Source organism: Mugil cephalus, chromosome 3 (genome assembly GCF_022458985.1).
Source record: "Mugil cephalus isolate CIBA_MC_2020 chromosome 3, CIBA_Mcephalus_1.1, whole genome shotgun sequence".
Taxonomy (NCBI): Eukaryota; Metazoa; Chordata; class Actinopteri; order Mugiliformes; family Mugilidae; genus Mugil; species Mugil cephalus.
The window spans coordinates 16,646,363-16,665,181 of NC_061772.1; the positions used below are offsets into that span (position 1 = coordinate 16,646,363).

Below are 18,819 nucleotides of genomic sequence, written 5' to 3' on the forward strand. Positions count from 1 at the left end.
CAAAACAAAATGCAAAAGTACAAGGGCAATGAATACTTTTTATAGGCTTTGTAATTTGTGCCATGTCCTCAGGTGGTATCGAACGCTCCTTAGCAACCGTTCAAATGTGTGAGAAAGGAGAACACAGTTGGATGCTCATGGAGCCATTAGATATTGAAATTCATGTGGCTGCAGCACGAATTTAAAGGTGTTCAAAGGACTTTGCCTTTTTGTTATGTGGTGCATCTCCAGCTGTGTTTCAGGACACAATCTGCTCTGGAGCACCGGATGCAGGGGGTCAGCGTGTGCGCTCCAAAACTCAGACATGGGGCTAAGTGGGATTGCATAAGAGAATGATGAATAAACTTTTGTTCTCCTCTTGGCATAATTAGCAATTCAAAATAAGGAAGTCGTGATACCGTGTGTCTTTGACAAACAAAATTTTGGCCATGTTCATTCTAACGGTGTGAATAATGAAGGCTCGGGAAAAGTACCAGCAATTTAAACTATTATTCTCCTAAAAATGAAGTTCCATGTGGACATCACAAAGAGACACTGACAAAGCACAAAGAGGGGTAATAGTAATCCCAAATACAACTCTGGCCATTATTTATAATGGGGCAGTAATTTAGCCATTTTACTCCAGACTAGACTTTTCTCAGAGGTAATTGGTAAGATGTGAGATTACATATATGCTTTTTTTTGTATGTGTTTGTCATTATGGATTGAGCACTGTCCTGCTAAATGATTCCCTCAACATCATATGATACACATTTTTAAAAGTATGTCCCGTGTAATTGTGTACTCCTATTAAATGCATTTAAACCATTATATGTTGTACCCATTGCGAGTCCCAGTAAACCCATTAAAGTCTGCCCTTTAACACCGTAATTCAGATGATTCAGACCAACTGAAATCCCACAGCGATAGCAGCAATACTTATAAATGGTGGACGCACAATCACAAAGCTTTGAGATTAAATAACCAGTCTCTAAATGGTTAAAAATAAATCACAGGTCCCCTCACAGAGTAGAAATGTCCTGAACTTTGAGAATATCGCTAACACTTGCATCAGTCTGTGGGAGGGAGCGGCAGGGACTCAGTGTGGGTGGAGTTATATTTGAGGAACTAGAATTAGGGTGGAGTGAATTAACACCAGAGCCAGCAAAGCGGCCAATTGGAAAAGTCGACACATGGACCAGGAACCTACTAGAAAGTTTTTTTTTGTTTTTTTTTCCCCCCCTGCCTGTCACTTCTTTTTAAACTCCTGTAATACAGCATGAGAGCACTGACAGAATTGTGGAATACAAAGAGTCATCCCACAAACTTGGCAAATCAGGAATAATTGCAGTCCAGTGCCTTGCTCATGGGCCCTTTAGCTGCATTAGCTCAAGAAGGAGTGTCTCTGTCACCGTGCTACCCCCCTCCCGACTCCCGCCTTCGTCACCCACCTGTGGGTAATACAGCCTTCTGGCAGCGCTCACCATGTTTAATGTGAGAAAAAGCACAGACATCTGTGAAAATGACCTCAGCCAATAATAGAGCTCTGAATTCCCATCACCGGCTGCAAGGAGAACAGCTCTCAAACAGAACGAACAAGACTCACGGCCCTTTCAAGTAATGTGTCTGTCCTGTTCGAGATCTGTGAAATGATCTTGACCTGTTACCTGCTCTGCAGCGCTGGAAGGAGGAGGAGAGCGTCTGTGTCGATGGAGCATCTGATGGAAATAACAGTTTTTTTTTTTTTTTTTGCCCATGCTGAGATCGTGGAACTAGGGAAACTATGATCCAGCCTGTTGAACAGAATAAAAATGATAGTATTACTGTTATTTTAGAAACGTGACATGTCCAGCTGTCAGCGTATTTGTGTACACTCTTAAACTGGCAGCCTTTTGAATTTTTTTTTTTTTTTTTTACTTTTTTCACCATGAAACCTTCTAAACCAGTTGACTGCTAACAATAACAATAATTTTTCATTCATTACAAGCTCAGAGGGATTGTGTTTAGATGAAATAAATCTACTGTGCAGTAACTTGCCTAGACTTAAAAAAAAAGAACACCTAAATCTCCAGGACATATATTTCACTATTTTATTTACATGACTTAAAAAAACATCATTTACATACAGTGTGTCCCAACAAACAAGAAACAGAGGACACCGAACAGAAAACATATTTACATAAGGTGGCGTGTCTGGAGCAAAGATCTTACAGTGTCAGTACAAAGATTTTTTTTTCCTTTTTTTTTCAGTGTAAAGAAAAAATACAGAGGAAAATTAACGGTTGAATGCAAAGGATATCTCCAACATCTCCAACACAGGAAACCACATGTAGTTGCAGTTTAGCTAGTGCAACACATCGGAAGTGTTTCAGTATTTTATTACAAACAATGTTAGAATTTGACAGCGATTATACTGCATCCTTTTGGTTCGCTTTCATTTATTTATTTAACAGGGAACATTCAATTTGAGAGTTGATATGAACTTTTGGTAGGACTTACTGAGCCTTTAAGGCAACGTATTTACAGTCGTGGCCTGCACTGCTGACTTCTTTGTCGGTGCATTTTAAATACATGCAAACTAACCATTTAAATAATATCTGCAAGAAAATACAAACACATTTCAGGAAATAAAAATTACCTTTCACCTTGTCTTCTGTTTGCAGAGTCACCACAGAAAGCTCTGTAGCCATGGTTACCATATGACCCACATTGATGCATTTACCATCGATGCAATACACAGCTCCAAGGTGACAGGATATCTGTGGAAACACTGCTCCACGGGAAACTAAAGCTATCTATCAGCATGACAGAGCCTAACCACCACTTAAGTCAAACCAAATAGATAGACATAATTACTGGCTCGTCATCCCTCTGCACAGCTCCATCTGCACAGTCTCAACAGGAGTCGGACGCAGAGTGATTGGGATTGATCTGATGGTTGTGTGGGTAGAGTCATCGTTGGTGTGAAAGGAAAACACTTCCTGCCTGTTAGCAGATGGGATGAGGACGTGTTGCACAGCGAGCTTGGGCAGGCAAACATGCTAAGGACACAGCATCTCAGATCTTCAATCTTTTGAGAGTGACACGGTGTGAAGCGGAAGAGGGCACAAACCAGCCGCGTCTCCAGAGTTTTGCTTCAGATGTAGAGAGAACCGTCAGCTGGTCCCACGTAACCAACCCCGATCAGGAGAACATCTATCAGAGTCCAAATGCCCAGACCTCCGAAACTGAAGAGTTTGCCTAAACCCTCTCTCCACTGGCCCAGATAAAACCGATCTGCTCCGAAGCCCCCGAGCGTAATGCTAAACAAAGAGGAGGGAAAGAAACAAGATTGTCAGAAGTTATATGAGAGCACACATCCCATCCTGAGTGATAAATATTGCTGATATTTTTGTAACTGCTGAGACGCTAGTGAAAGGTTTACCTGAGTGCCAACGCTGTTGACCATTTGTATCCACCAGTCCAGTTACAAAGCAAACGTTTCAGAAAACGTCTTTTACCTAAAATAAGTAAAAAGAAATTACTTTAGTAGCCTTGGTTTAACAAATCTAGGAGAAATTAAAATGGGGGTGTTCAACGTTTTTTTCAAGTCAAGGACCCCAAACTGATGGAGAGATTTAGTAGGAACCCCCCCTACCTGCTATATATGTTCTATGTGTTTGGCCTAGTGCTATTTATGAATATACATTATTATCATTTTGCATTCATTATTAAGCTTACCCTTACCCCTCTAATAAAACCATGTGGAATGTAATGTGTAATGTATGTTAATGTGTATTTAAAAAATACAAATTTGTGGGGGAAATTAAAAAAATGTCAAATCAACCAAAGATCTTGCGACCCTGCTACAGTACCTCCGCATACCTCCCAGGGGTCGTGGACCCCCTGTTGAAGACCCATGAATTAAAATATTTGAAAACACAGTTTCCCATATTATCATATAATCTATCTTTTGTGTTAACACTGATAAAACACTGATAGAAGAGATAGCTTTTAGTAAAGGTAATAAATATAGCTGAATATTGTACATATGCCGTACATTTCTATTTGTCTCATTTACCCCCTGGTAGACTGGGGGTGTGTGAGAACCGTGTTGTCATGAGGGAGAAAGATACAAACTGAAAACAGCGCCTCGCCTGTTATAATGTTTGTATTTAGACGTGACTCAGCCCAAAACAAACACTGTTGTGCTACCTTCTTCCTCACACACTCGATCCCTCAGGTCTTTATAGGTGACAGTTGGTTGTTAGTGGACATTCCGGCCTCTTGTTGCCTAGGTAACCCTCCTGTATATTTCCCCCTCCCAAACGTAAAACAAGCAGAACGTAAAAAACACTGCTGGTGTATGGATGGAGACAGCGCCTCTTAACATGACCAGTCTCTGTTTGAAAAGTAATTGTCGACAACGCTGCAAACGCTCCATGTGGGTTCAACACTGAAGGCTGCTATCAGCACACACAGTTTCAAGGCAGGATGGTTTGTCAATGAACTGTTCCATTCCTTCCCATTTGAGCTTAGTTCAACTTGGTTCACACCCACTTTGCCAATAATTATTACAACGCTCTTGTCACCATATTGCTGTTGATGCTCTCCTATACACTTCTTTGAAACTTTTAGTAATGTTTAGTAACATTCATTTCAACCATACCAATTATGCAGTTAACAAAAGTCACACTCAAAGACAAACATGTAAAATAATTCATTTAAAAATCATGTTGTTGGTGAAAGTTGAGTTTTTTGTTGTCATGTGCACTGACTGCATGACACTTTGTGTTACACCTGGTTTCCCAAAATCTGTTTAAATGTCATGTTGAGTTCAAATTCACATGACTGAATGACAGATAGAATAATATCCATGGGAAATACGCCAGGTAGGAATAAAGTGGACTTGACTAAGAGCTGATGTCTTTGAACTAGAGAAAGTCAGTGTCGGAAGTAATCATTCATCTTCAAAGAACAACTGGGATACAGTTACTCCACATACCTAAACAATGCACATGGTCTAACACGTCACAGGTGGCGTTATAGCGGCTGCGCGGGCAGGAGACTGTCATACAGTTGGTAGCGTTGGAGCAGCGGTACTGCGATGGGTCCAGCTGCCAGCAGAACTGACAAGTGATGGAGAGAGTGAAGTTGGTTCGCTGCTGTCCTGACTCTCCCTGCAGATACAACAGAAGAAACAAAAAAAATAAAAACTCACTACACAGCTTTTACTTCATATGAATTCAGTCCACTGTCTACCTCTTCTTAACACAGATCTGTCACAAGACGAGCTGCTACTCACTGTACAGTGAACCCCTTTTTTGGGGCTGCAGGTGAAGGTTGCAGGTTTGCCGTAGGTGCAGTTGTGCTGGTAATCGCACTGAATGCAATCAGCTGGCAGGCGAGTACACAAACCCCCGCTGGGACACTTGGAGTTCTCTTCGTGCGTAGGAGACACTGCAAAGCATTCAACCCAGAGTTACAGGACTCATTTCTAGCTAGAATAATCAGCGTGCTGCCATGAAGCTTTTATGGCAGTTAATTTTATAACTTTCAGTCTGACCAGTAGCTGTGGCAACAGGCTTGTGACTCCATCCCCTTGAATATATTTGCCAAATAGGGAAAAAAAGGCTGTGGGTGGTAAGTGACTAACACTCCGGCCACTTGGGCCATCAAGGAGTCCTTGAGCGAAACCATTTACTTCTGATTGTGGCACTATGACTGTGAAACAGCTGCTGCAACTCTGATAGAAAAGTAATTAACTCTACAAAAACCCGGACAACAGAAGGGCAACATTTTATTTGAAAAATAATAAAAAATTGAAACTATACAAACTGTTCTGAGAGTTAATAAATCCTCCCTGTATATAGATATAGATATCCACTGTACTATATATAACAACAAACAATAAAATCTGAACATTTATTCACAAGGTAATTAAAGTACTACTTACAATAGTGCTTTTCTTTGTTGCATGCTACAAAAGGATTTTAGAAAATCTTTTAAATTGTAAATCTCTTTAACTAATTTTTCTTAAAGCATGACTATCGGCTGCTTTTCTTCAATTTTTGTTTTTTTACAGTTAGAAGAAATGATTGAAACAATTTTTTTTTTTTTTAATCTTTGGGCTTGACATAATTGTGATTGTGGGGTCCATGCACTGTTTTGTCTTTTCGTTTTCTGGACTGGTTCATTAAGAATGACTTGATAACAACAATATAATTCTCATACTGATATAAAAATGTATAATTAGTGCTGGTTAATGACTACAGGTGTCAAACACAAGGCCCGCGTTCCAGAGGCTAATTAGACCCACAGCGTGAATTTGCTAAGTGCCAAAATTACATAAAGGACTTTAATTTAATAAAAGTAACTGCTATTCCTAATTTGTCCACTGTTTTAGTACGAGAAGTGGACAGACACAACATTGAGACCTGGAACTAAATGGCAATGTAAACAAATTGCACTTATTTGTCTTAAAAAATCTTTTTTTTTTTAATGGAAAGTTAATTAAATATAATGTAATGTATCTAATGTACTACGGTAGAAAACTGTAGTTGTCGATATTTATCAGTTGTTATGCTATCACGTTACTGGTCCGGCTCGCTTGAGATCAAATTGGGCTGCATGTGGCCCCTGAACTAAAATGAGTTTGACACCCCTGCTATAGAGTTTACCTGAGGCTGGAGCAGGGATCACTGGGCTGGTGATGACAGGTCCATGCTGAGCGTCTCTGGTGTAGGGAGGGTCCTGGCCAACTTGAGGGGAACTCAGGTACCCTGAGAACCAGCCACACAATAAATTACTGTTCACGCCCATGGCCGTGAAAGCTACCACAGCTACTACCCCTTGCATTGATTGAGGAAAATATGTGATAACATCAAAAATCTAAGCTACTGCTAGCTAGATGGATAGCTAACTAGCTAGCTAGCTAGATGCTTTATTTATCCCCAAACTGGGAAATTTCAGTTGCATCAGCAATGTATAGGCAACCGACACTATACATACAATACATACAAATAAATACATAAATAAATAAAATAAACAATAAAAAATGAAAACTGAAAAGTACACAATATAATATATATAATATTACAAACATAAAATTACAAAAGACTTTACGTTGGCTATTGACGGTTGCTGGCAAATTAGCAGCGAGAGCTAACCGTTACTTGTCATATATTATTAATTACATTTGATAAACAACTCATGAATTAGGGTTAAGGTTAGCCCTTACCCTCTCACTGCTTCCTATGTTTTCATGTTGAACTAGCTAGGCGTCCCAGTGTAAAACTAGCATGCTAGCTAACCCATTGATGCTAACTCAGTAGGGAGAAAGCTAACGTTAGACAACATAAGGGGAAGGAGGAAGGGGGAGCCATTACAAGGGCTAATACTCTAAACTTACCGTTCACACACTGTAAGACCAGGTCCATAAACAATACGGCGAGTATTCCATAATTCTTTTTAAAGCCCCGTCCTGGGTCCGGTCTCCAGATCTGACCGACAGCAGCCATTATTATTACTGCGCCACATTCACGTGATGTAGTAAAAAAGACTATTCCCCATCCTCTGGTTCTCTACCTGCAAATATGCAACCAACACCATTGTCATCTGAAAAATTCGCATTCATCTATTCTCTTACTATCGTCAGCAGCGGCACATGATAAAATGCACATGTTTTAGTATAGGCTTTAGAGATCAATTCATATTTAAGTAAACAAAAGCCCCCAAATCGCCACAGTAACGTGAGCAGTACAACGTGATTTGTGGTGGCCGTAATTTGAAAACTTTCGGTATAAGGAAAGAGAAAGGTGGGGCACGAAAAGTTGAAGTGAAGCATACAAGAATTTTATGCACCAACATTCCCATAACTTTGAATGCAGCAAAATGTCCAACAGAACTTCCTGGTTTTCAATTGAACGCGCCCACTGTAACGACCCACCCACAAAACACTGACTCACACTAGTGCGTTTGGAGAAATCTCTAGTCTTCTTGGTTATTTGTGGGCCATACGCTCACATTTAGTTTTTTTAATATTCTTTAGATCAGACTAATGCAGTCTTTTCAGGCAGCACTATGGGTTCAAGTGAGAATTACACTTTAACCGCTGACACTGTGAAGTGATCCTGTCTGATTCCATCTATGTAACTACTTTCTGTGTGATGATGTGATAGTGTATTACTGGAACTTTCTAGTATTACCTATTAACCTACGCATTTCAGCGAAAATGACTTAATGCCATGCTTGGAGGAATGCATCCTGACAGCTAATTCTTGTTAAAACATGAACCTCTTGCATGGTGAAACTCAGGAAAGAAAAAAAAAAGAAAACACACGCACGCACACACTTGGTTGACTTATTTTACTTCTGAGGTTTCCCACAGAGGCAGAACGTTGTGTGAATAGGTCAGTGTCAAATTCTTTCATTACGACACCGTTTGCGTAAATTATCAAGAAACGTTCTTTCACATAGACTTGGATTACTTCCACATAACTTGACATCCACACCACAAACCAAACTGTTCACATCTTTTACACGATTGTGTGGTCATATTTCAGTCGTTTTGCAGCCCCATTCACTAACTCTACATTCTGAATCTCATCTGTTAACAATTTCTACATAGTACACTTGCCCAGTACCAACTTAACTTGCCATTACTGCTTATCTGACTACTCCTCAGACTGAGGTATTGAAAGTTTGCTTTGTTCTTTGTCTCGATCAGAACTCCTCCTCTGCGTTTCGACAGCGGGATTGTTTGAGCAGGGTCAGGCGAGCCATCACCTCGGACACCGACAGTTCTCCGTGGACCTTGTTGTCTCTCGTGCGCACATTGACGCCGTTAGTCATCTTCTCCTTCTCTCCGACCACTGCCAAGACACGAGAGGACACAACAGCTCGACACGGGCCAAGTAACACCACACACACACAGCTACCCTCACACATTGTGCCACTGAATACAACAACTGTGGGTGGTGAGCCAGCTTGGAGGTCCATTTGCCTTATATGTAAACATCTCACAATGTTTTTGACTCACTGAGATTCTCATGATGAGTCTGCTGAGAGCAGTGTGGTAAAACGCACCATGTTGCAGCTTTATCTGTACCTTCCTGTTGATCATTTTGAAAACCTAAAACATTTCCTTTTACATTACATTATCAGTGTTTTTAGTCTGTAGCCATAATGTAATGTGACGATGCTTCATGTTACAGTAAAAATCTTAAAAGGTATGAATACAGGCACAGAGACAAATACAACACCATCTTGAACACAGACTGAATGCCGCAGGCCTAATCAAATAAATGTGCCGTACTGTGCAATGATCTGTGCTAAAGACTTCTAAAGAACTACAACAAGAAGGGGGAGCTCTGTAACAGATGGTGTGACCTTGCAGAGCCCTGATCCCAGCATCACAGAGTCCGGGATTACATGAAGAAACAAAACACACTGATACAACATAAACCCACTGAAGATCTATTGAAAATACTCCAAGACACTGGACAACCACATTGCCAAGAACCAAGCCAAACTGTGTGTGTGTGTAGTGATACAGTTTTACAGGCAAGGGTTGGTAATGACAAATATTAAATAGATAAGTGTTCATGACATGGCATATTAACTTAACTAACAAACAGAACATTCAGGAAGAACATTTTCTCACCAAGAATGAAGTTATATTGTGCCAACTGCGCGTTTCGGATTTTCTTGTTTAGAAGGCAGCTGGAGTCCAGGTCAGCATCTGCCATAAAACCGGCCTCTGTAAACTGCTTACATACCTGACATGTGCAGATACCGCTGATTAATACATTGTTTCGCAGGCACAAGTGCCTGCATTCATGTCATCGTTCGAAAACGAGCTAAAAGTAAAAATGCAAGTGAGAAACTTGCCCTCTTGGCGTAATCCTCACAGGAGGGGTTGACGGGCACCAACATCACCTGACGTGGAGAGAGCCACAGAGGCCTGTTGGAGGGACAGATGTGATACGATCATCTTCACACTACAGTCATTAGTCAAAAAGGAACTACTGGTGGAAAAGGGGTAGGTGAAAAAATGACTGAAAATCCAAATGGAGAGCAACACCAAATATCTAGAATAATGACAAAGACCATCTGAGTTATCACATGTAGGACGGATCAAAGCAGCCGGACATATCAGCTGCTCAGATTGTGTGACAAAAATTTGACATTTTTAAATGATCCTTTAAAACCAGAGAGGGCCTTACCATTTCCCTGCATAGTTCTCTGTGAGAATGGCAATCATCCTTTCCACTGAGCCCAAGATGGCACGGTGGATGATGACTGGTCGGGCTTTGTCGTCTCCATCTTTTCTGTGATCACATGAAAAAAAAAAAAAAAAAAAAAAAGAGAGAGAGAAATTTACAATTTTCTGGTAAATGGATAAACGTAGACCTACTCCCTGTTGTACTACCAGCCTTTAATTCAGATCCACTTTAATTTGTGTACTGCCCTGAGGGGTGCCTGGTGTGGTCTAGGTGGGTGGTACAGGTCTGGGTAACATCCACATGAATGCCAGCTCCAAAATGTTTCCCAGAAGGACACTGATGTTCAATGTTATTTGCCGAGATGTGCAACAAGGGAACAATTTGTTCTCAAAGCGTATGTGTTAGAAGGAGAGAAAATGAGAAAAGGGTTCACGGCCATCTCCAAAACAGCTTGTGAAAAGAAAAGGAGTGAACTGAGAACAGGGTCATGGGCGGCCACGGCTCACTGATGCATGTGGGGACTGAAGGCTGGCCTATGTGATCCGATCCAACAGATGAGCTACTGTAGCTCAGACTGACGAAAAGGTTAATGCTGACTGATAGAAAGGTGTCAGAACACACAGAACATCCCAGTTTATTTTGTATGAGGCTGCTAGTGTAGCTGATGAGTGTACCTTCTAGCTCATGATCAACCTACATGCCACTTAACAGATATCTACCTCCTTCCCTTTTCAGAGGTAATAGTGTGCAGTACAGTATTTACAAATACAATGTAACTGTCGAGAACAGTCTACAAGCTGAGACATCTTATCCAGGAGGGGCTTAGCATACAGTATAATCCTTGGTGCGAAACAGCGCACACACTCAGTAGTGTGTCAGTGTTTTGATTAGGTGACTCACCCCACAAAGGTCAGGTTGAAGCGGATAGGCAGCTGGAAGTCCAGCTGAATGGTTGCACACTGGTGGTAGCGTCCAATTGCATCTTTGATCTTAATGTCAATCTACAAGATAACAGGAAGAATTAAAAAAAACCCTTTCCGGACCTCAAAGAATCCAGACGATCTTGTGTGGGGAAGGACGTTTTTAACAATGTGCTCACCTTTGGTCCATAAAAAGCACCGTCTCCAGGGTTGAGTTTCCATGGCTCCCCGAACTCATTCAGGCTGTTTTCCAGTTGCTGTCAAACACCAGTTACGGGTTAACACATAATTTATATCCCAATAGGCCGTTATTGTGCGGCAGCCCAGGGTGTAATCAAGTACGCGAAGTACAGAATTTATGCTTTGTTCAGTCTAAAGCACATTTACACTTCAAGTATAGTGGTACCCTTAACTTACAACTGACGACAAGTAATAAGAGAATTCATCTCTCACAAATGAGTAATATGTTGTACTGACAAAACACCGCCTACAGAAATTCAAAGAAAATCATAATGACTCAGATCTGATACTACTGGATGATCACACGCCAGAGGACCAACTCTTTCATCATCAACATTTATTTGCTTTCAATTTAAGTTGTGGCTGTAGTATCTTCAACATATTTTATAATTTGGACTGTAGCCAGTGTTCATTTTCATACCTCAAACTGTAATTCACTGCACGGTTTACCTTCTCCGCCTGATTCCACACTGCAATGTCACCCAGATACTTGTCTGGGCGAGTGGAGAGGTGAAGCTGGAAGGAGAATCCAAACACATCATAAACACAGCGGAGGAAGTCCAGACATCCCTTCATCTCAGACTCGATCTGAAAAAAAAAAACACAGAGACACGCAATTTAGAAAATGACTCATAATAAGTAGGTACTTGTCTGTCATTACATAACAACAGAAAACAAAAAAACAGTAAAAGCTACTGTTGTCACCTGATCCATGGTGCAGAAAATGTGAGCGTCATCCTGCTGGAATCGCCGCACTCTGGTCAGCCCCGTCAGTGTTCCCGACAGCTCGTTTCTGTGGAGGACTCCGAAATCCGCCAGTCTCAGAGGAAGCTCCCGCCATGAGCGGGGCCTGTGGCCAAACATCAAGCTGAAGGACAGCCAGAGAGAGAGTCACGTCACAATACACATGTGACATGTCTGGAGTACTGTGAGAGGTGCCATATATAAACCGCCGGGAAACAATGTTTCCTCTCCGAGCGCTCTAAATTTACCAGTGCCCGGGGCAGTTCATTGGCTTCAGAGCAAAGATGTCATCTTCCACGGGGAAGGAGAACATGTTTTCACTGTAGTGCTGCCAGTGGCCAGATGTCTCCCACAGTTTGCTGTTATAGATGTTGGGGGAGGCTACTTCCTGAAAGCCTCTTCTCCAGTACTCATCCTAAAAAAACATCAAAACCGCATAAGCCAAACACACCAGCTGGACTGCACAGGTACTGAGCGCTGAGCCGACTTCTGGCACGAAACCTTGAGCTTACCCAACGAAAATCACATGTTGCCGTTTTTATTTATCTATGTGCTGCCTTCAGGCAAAACATTTGTCATTTTGCTGTTTAGCAGCCAACAGCGGAGGGCCTGACTAACTGGAAGGATTCCTGTGATTCTGTGAAATCAGGCAGGAAGGTGTTGGGAAAAAAAATTATACACGCTCAGTCAGCTTTTCCTAAACTATTATTATTTAGCAAAGAGGGGGCGCTTCAGAATGTGGATGTTCTTAGCAGAGTGGCAATTGAGTGCTTTTGCCAAATAAATCATCCCCCTGCAGGAAAAAAAAAGAAGCCAAAATTCAGGAGCTATAAATATCAGCTGGGTTCCCTGCATAGTGCCATCTGATCATTAAATGTTCAGGTGATATGTTGTGGAGGGAAACGCACAGTAAGCTCCAGTGATAACAGATTCAGGGGATGTGATAATGATCTCGCACCCTTGCAGTGCAATGTATGCGAGGTCTTCTTGGCCTTGTCCGGTTTGTGGGCGTGCGCTGTGAGCCTTCAAGATGTCAGCACGTCTTTGCAAATATATCACCGAGACGAGTTCCTGCACAGTCACTGAATTTGGCTGAGGAGTGCGAGTTACTTGGAAATCCAAAGTCTCAACTTAAAACGAAAAGTCTGCTTGCCCTACCTCAACTAAATTACCAGTAGTGGAAACATGGTGGCTTCCCAAACACGATTTCATCTTTTAACTAAATTCATGTTTGAAAAAGGGCCCGGTTAGAAGACAGGCTGGCTTTTTGGGCGTGACACTTCTAAATTTATGATGTTCAGCTGGTCGTGCATTTGGTGTTTACTTGAAAAACAAAAGCCTATGGTTCTACGCATAATTTCAGAGTGTAGTCAGCGGAAGGCTGCAGCCAGGTGTGGGGAAATAAAAAAAATAAAATCTGAAGCTGGGAGGAGAACCGCTGATCAAAACTACTCAGTCCACTGTTAGACTCGCAGCTAATCTCAGCAGCGTCCCGGTGATTGCAGAAGTCAACGGTTAGTGGTCGGCATGTCAATGAGCTGGCAATCAGACTGGAAATGTTAAGCATAGCCGGAGCCTCATGGGCCTCAAACCGAAAGTAATTTTAAGTATTTTTTGTGTTCGAGTGCATGCTTTATATATATAAAAAAAAAAATTAAAAAAAATAGAAGCTGGTGTTTAACTGACTGTCAGTAATGTAAACAGAGGAGATACAAAAAGCAAAGGTCTTCAACACGGGGGCGGCAAAACCTTTGGATAATTACATGGTTTCTTTAATTTCACATTAACATGAATCCAGCATATTTTAGTAAAGGGATAAATGGAGGCAGGGAATAGAAATAAAAAATTCATATTGGATCCTGTGTATTATTTAAACAGCTTAATATTGAATGCAGAATGATCATGTATATTTATAATTTTCACTAGGCCAAGTTTAATATAAAACACATATAATAGGTAGGGGGTCCCTACTTAATATCTCATCAGTCTGAGGGTCCTTGGCCTGAAAAACATTGACTACCCCTGTATTTTGATATACTAAATAATTTCAACAGTCTAGAAATAAATTTCTGAATAATGATGATGAAAAGAAATATGAAAACGATATACTGCATATGCCTCCTAATACACAAGATTTTAATAATATGAATATTCAAAATAAGATATTGATCTGAGGCTTTTGCAGCCCACACATGCCACAAATACAATACACAATAGGCATTTAGCCTCCACGCCTACCCTGATGAACTCTGTGAGTGTGTTGTAGAGGTAGGCTCCACGTGGCATAAAGAAACAACTCCCTGGGCTGAGATCGTGGAAGAAGAACAGCTCCTGATCCTGTGAAGGAGACAAAGAGTTGTTTTTTTCTTTTTTTTTTTAATGACTTCACACATTCTTGTTATATCTGCAGGTAAAACCAGCAAGAATCTCCTCCACACACAGCGGGGAGTTATCCAATCATCACACATCAGATGTTCTGTCAACGACTGACCAGCTGAAGGTGGGAGGAAGGCAAATGAGCTCAGGGAAAAAGAGAGGCTTGGTTTTCACTCGCAGCTGGAGAACAGGAAAAACTTTTCTCAAAAATAATAAAAAAAAAAAAGGAAATATCAGATTCATTATGGTAATGCACTATGATGGGAACAGTGAGGCTTGAGAAAACCAATCTTCGCCGAGAGAGTTTCTTACTGTAGTGGGCCAACGGATCGCTTTCCAAAAAAGAAAAAAGGTCGACTTATGATCCTGCCACGGAGCATCATCTTTGACACATGTCCCTTTCGCCACCTCCCACCAAATGGCTTCGACAGCATTATCTTGACTCCTGCGTTTTAATATGGAACTGTGTTGTAACTGCTAACTGAGGTGCTGCTGTCTGTGTGTGCCATGCTGAGAAACCAGCTGGGCTGCTCAGATGACTCACTGTTGTGTGAATGTGTCAATAAGAAGAAATACAGCGCCCTCAAATGGTACATGGCAGCAACAGGCAGCTTAGTGCAGGTTAGTATTTGTTTTTTTGTCAAAAACTGAAACAAAAAAATAATCAGAAGCTGGTTGATTTGTTGTGCCTCCTGGATTAGCCATAACACTACGGTGCACACAACACAAAAAAAGCCATGAATAACTGATTCAAAAAGAAGCGAAATTCACCTCTTTGAACTGAATTTGTGAAGCTAACTTAACAGATCAAGTCATTGACAGACTATGTGGCTTGAAGGGCCAGAAATGTTACTTAATAGTAACTTAATATTTATATTGAGAATAAGCAAGTGAGTTAGGAAAACACTTGTGAAACACTTGAGAAACACTAAACTGCCCCTTCTTTAGAAGCTCAGGTTTGAGGTTGCGTAACATGAATGAGAGCACTGCTTTAACTTTAAAGTTAATCCAGAGGAATACAGTATGCTTAATAACTTTACATGCAGCATAAACATCTTTTTAAAAACGTATTCTGTTTCTATGCGGTTGTGTACACTGCGAGTGTGGTCTTTGTCTGGGTTAGTTTAAACCCTTTTCCTCATACATATACACAACATCCATTGACATGAGGAAAAACTTTGAACTAATTCCTGAAGGGAAATCTGGCAGCCATCACATTACACAATTACTGGTTAAAATTCTCTTTGTACTGGGTTCCAGTCTGTAGTCTTAGGCCTCAAGTAGCCGGGTGGGCGAAAACATTGTCAGCCTGCAGGGACTCACTTTGCCAATCTTGCGATGGTCTCTATTCTTGGCCTCCTCCTGAAAGCGCTCCCACTCCTTCAGCATCTTTGAGTCTGGGAAGGAAATCCCGTAGATCCTCTGTAGAGTTTCCATGTCGGAGCGGCCCTCCCAGTATGTGGAAGAGTTCTACTGACAGAAAAGAGATGAATTATAATTTTTAGCGAATTAAAAGTTAAAAAAAAATATATATATTAATAATAATTAGATTAAAATTTCCCATATACCTTGTAGATCTTCATAGCCTTTATCTTTCCTGTGTGTCTGACATGTGGACCTCTGCACAAGTCAATCAAGGGTCCACATCTATCAGAGAATCATGAGTTGCAACAATTAACATAAGTATTTAGTAAAAGGATCACATGAGTGAATAAAAAAACATGTGAACTGATCACAGCAATAATACAGTGAATATTATCATATTACCTGTAGACTGTGGTAGTGGGCGTGGTGACTTTTTCATTCAGAATGCGGCATTTAAATTTGTTGTACTGGAAGATACGAAGGGAAAATTATATATGTGCAAATTTCTTGTTTTCGTTTAAAGATTTCACTTTGTTTCATGAATGCTCGTGAGGGCGACCTTAGTAAGACCAAATAAACTGGACAATAGGATTCACAGGAACATGACTTTCAACATGATAATTATGGGACAGTTACAACTACACCACAGTTAGATCCCGAGTGACCATATGTGCTGCCTTTTCCTCACCTTGAACATCTTAAGCAGTGTCTCTTTGCTGATCTCAAGCCTCTCAAAGGGCTGTTTTTCCTTCACCACAGTCTTACACAATGTCTCCAAGTCACCAAACTCCACGCTGGACACTCCCCTGGAAACGGCAAATATGTTTTCTCTTATGTGCCTGTAAATACCTACCCATGTTTGATATAATGACGCTGCATTTTCATTTAGTGCATTTTAAAACAAAAAGTCTACTTCCTCCTGTAAACCATTATTTTCTTGGCCCAACAAGGAAAATCCACAGATCACTGATTCAGAAATACATGCTTATGTGTTTAAATTTGAACATTATATCTGCAGAAGTAAAATTATATGTGTGACTAATAAATTATTGAAAAACAGCGCATACAATAATACATAAATATAAGTTGTTTAGTGAAAACATGGGCTTACTTTTGGCCGTCCAGGAACATGTCGTAATAGAAACCATTCTCTATGGGAGGACCATAACACAAACAACCTCCATAAAAGCGTTCCATCGCTTCCCCCAGGATATGAGCACTGGAGTGCCAGTACACCTAGGAAAAGAAAGCCATCGTCAGACTTAATGGAGCATGTTGTTTTGATGTAGAGGCTTGTCGTTTTCAGAGATCTGCTCTATGAAATCACACATTTGTGAGGCATCTTGGCAAATTCTGCAAATTCGTAATTGACTGAACTTCTGCTTACTCACAGCCTGAGCGTCTTCATTGTCAAAGCGCAAGATCTCAAGAGAGCAATCCTGTTCGAGTGGTCTGTCCAGGTCCCAGAGCTCCCCATTCACTCGAGAAATCACAGCATTGTCAGCCAGGCCCTGGCTGAGAGATCAAGCACAGTACAGAAAGGCTCTGTCAACATTTACCAACGTGACTTCAATCATTACAATGAAGACCATAGATTTAGGAGAAGGCTCAAATGACATAACATAGCAGAGTCTCACTGTAGGATCTACCAGACAATTTATTGTTTTATGAGTGAATAACTAGAGGGCAGCTGTGGGCGGTCACTGGCTGTAATGATGGATGGGTTAAATCGGCCTATAAATAAAAATATGACTGACTGACACTCTAATTTGAGCCAGCTTTTCAAATACAGACCTGATGTCACAAGCCAGCTGATACGGTGTGGTGATCCACGCCTTGCCTGTCACCTTTTGTCCATCTGGCAGCTCCACAGTAATGGGTTTGCTGTCTGCAGTTTTCTTTGACAGCAGGGCATCGCTCTCCCTCTTCAGCTCCTCGTACAAGCTGAGGCGCTCTGAAATGTACCCAGGCCAGGGATTCAGCTACAGTGGAAAATAAGAAACGGGGAAAAGGAAGTCAAGAAAGTGACAACACTTGTTAAGATTAAAGAATATCGTCATAGTTGCCATTACAGCGTTAGTTTGTCATACAAAAAAACTTAAATGTGGCAAGTTATAGCCTTCCAGTATGATGGATGAATAGAATAACTTCACCTCTTTTACTCCTCCATCTCCTTGTCCCTTATTCTTCTCCTTCTTGTTCCTGTCACCTGTCTTTGTATCTTGGGCTGCCACCTGTCAACAAACAGAAAGGAATGTTTCTTCAAACGTACAATGGGCTTTTATTACCATCATGTTCAGCAATCAAGTATGCGGACTGCACTGAGTGAAGAGCTATTTCTGGAAGGGAAGGGGTGGTGGTGGGGGCGGGGTCTAGCTTGTTATTTGGCTTCACTGGTCAGAGGCCCGCTACTCATAATGTTTCAGCACTATTACTGCTCACTCCCCAATCATATTAGAAATATAATAATTCTAATTAATATGCCAGTTTTTAATAGCACCTTATTATCAACTCGGTTGTTTGTCTGCTGCGCTTTGTTTGTGTTTCTCTCCGGAGCTTTGCCACACTTGGCTCCTTGCTGCTTCTTGCCCTGAGCCTCCTCCAGCTCCAGCTCCGCCTGCAGACCCCTCCGGAGGTGCAGCAGCCGGTACCTGAGCTTCTCATTCTCAGTCCGCAGGCTCTCCAGCTCCGGGGAAACGACCGCAACACCGACAGCATCCAGTCCTTGGCTTAGTCCATCCCGAAGAGTGGTAATTTCCCTGCTGAGGAGTCGTATTTGTTCCTCTTGGTCAGCTAAACGTGCAGCCAAGCACTCCGCCATCTTTAAATGACCACCAATGACGGCTAACTTCCGGTGGATGGAGGGAGTTATAAAAAATTAAAAGCCTTGATACAAAACTAAAAAGAGACGAACACAATGCAATTAAATCGAAATTTACCGTGTTTTTTTTTATTTATTTATTTATTTATTTTATTTAGCGCTTTGCAAA

At 41.2% G+C, this 18,819-nt stretch overlaps 2 protein-coding genes across 2 annotated transcripts; both read right to left on the reverse strand.

The window, feature by feature from the left end:
• Positions 1-2,046: 2,046 nt before the first annotated feature.
• tm2d3 (TM2 domain containing 3) lies at positions 2,047-7,545 on the reverse strand. The gene is made up of 6 exons (XM_047581734.1): positions 7,370-7,545; positions 6,639-6,740; positions 5,264-5,418; positions 4,964-5,138; positions 3,404-3,479; positions 2,047-3,281 (listed from the first exon to the last, which is right to left on the reverse strand). Exons 1-6 carry the CDS (start codon positions 7,476-7,478, stop codon positions 3,116-3,118), a joined length of 783 nt encoding a protein of 260 aa, XP_047437690.1. The 5' UTR covers positions 7,479-7,545; the 3' UTR covers positions 2,047-3,115.
• A 765-nt stretch (positions 7,546-8,310) lies between these two features.
• tars3 (threonyl-tRNA synthetase 3) lies at positions 8,311-18,687 on the reverse strand. The gene is made up of 19 exons (XM_047581730.1): positions 18,330-18,687; positions 17,983-18,063; positions 17,624-17,811; positions 17,221-17,344; positions 16,941-17,065; positions 16,518-16,635; positions 16,232-16,296; positions 16,033-16,111; positions 15,788-15,934; positions 14,327-14,425; positions 12,337-12,503; positions 12,050-12,212; positions 11,795-11,932; positions 11,284-11,361; positions 11,085-11,185; positions 10,185-10,289; positions 9,850-9,922; positions 9,623-9,737; positions 8,311-8,831 (listed from the first exon to the last, which is right to left on the reverse strand). The coding sequence occupies exons 1-19, from the start codon at positions 18,648-18,650 to the stop codon at positions 8,683-8,685; spliced, it is 2,436 nt and encodes an 811-aa protein (XP_047437686.1). The 5' UTR covers positions 18,651-18,687; the 3' UTR covers positions 8,311-8,682.
• Between the last annotated feature and the right edge of the window lie 132 nt (positions 18,688-18,819).

Excerpts from the sequence above, each read along its gene's own strand:
- tars3 (XM_047581730.1), bottom strand. The coding sequence starts at position 18,650 with ATGGCGGAGTGCTTGGCTGCACGTTTAGCTGACCAAGAGGAACAAATA. Across the intron at positions 12,504-14,326 it reads CACTCACAGAGTTCATCAGG|GATGAGTACTGGAGAAGAGG; the intron begins GTAGGCGTGGAG and ends ATGTTTTTTTAG. Across the intron at positions 11,362-11,794 it reads TGTGGAATCAGGCGGAGAAG|CAACTGGAAAACAGCCTGAA; the intron begins GTAAACCGTGCA and ends GGTGTTTGACAG.
- tm2d3 (XM_047581734.1), bottom strand. The coding sequence starts at position 7,478 with ATGGCTGCTGTCGGTCAGATCTGGAGACCGGACCCAGGACGGGGCTTT. Across the intron at positions 5,139-5,263 it reads AAAAAGGGGTTCACTGTACA|GGAGAGTCAGGACAGCAGCG; the intron begins GTGAGTAGCAGC and ends TTGTATCTGCAG. Across the intron at positions 3,282-3,403 it reads TCAACAGCGTTGGCACTCAG|CATTACGCTCGGGGGCTTCG; the intron begins GTAAACCTTTCA and ends CTCTTTGTTTAG.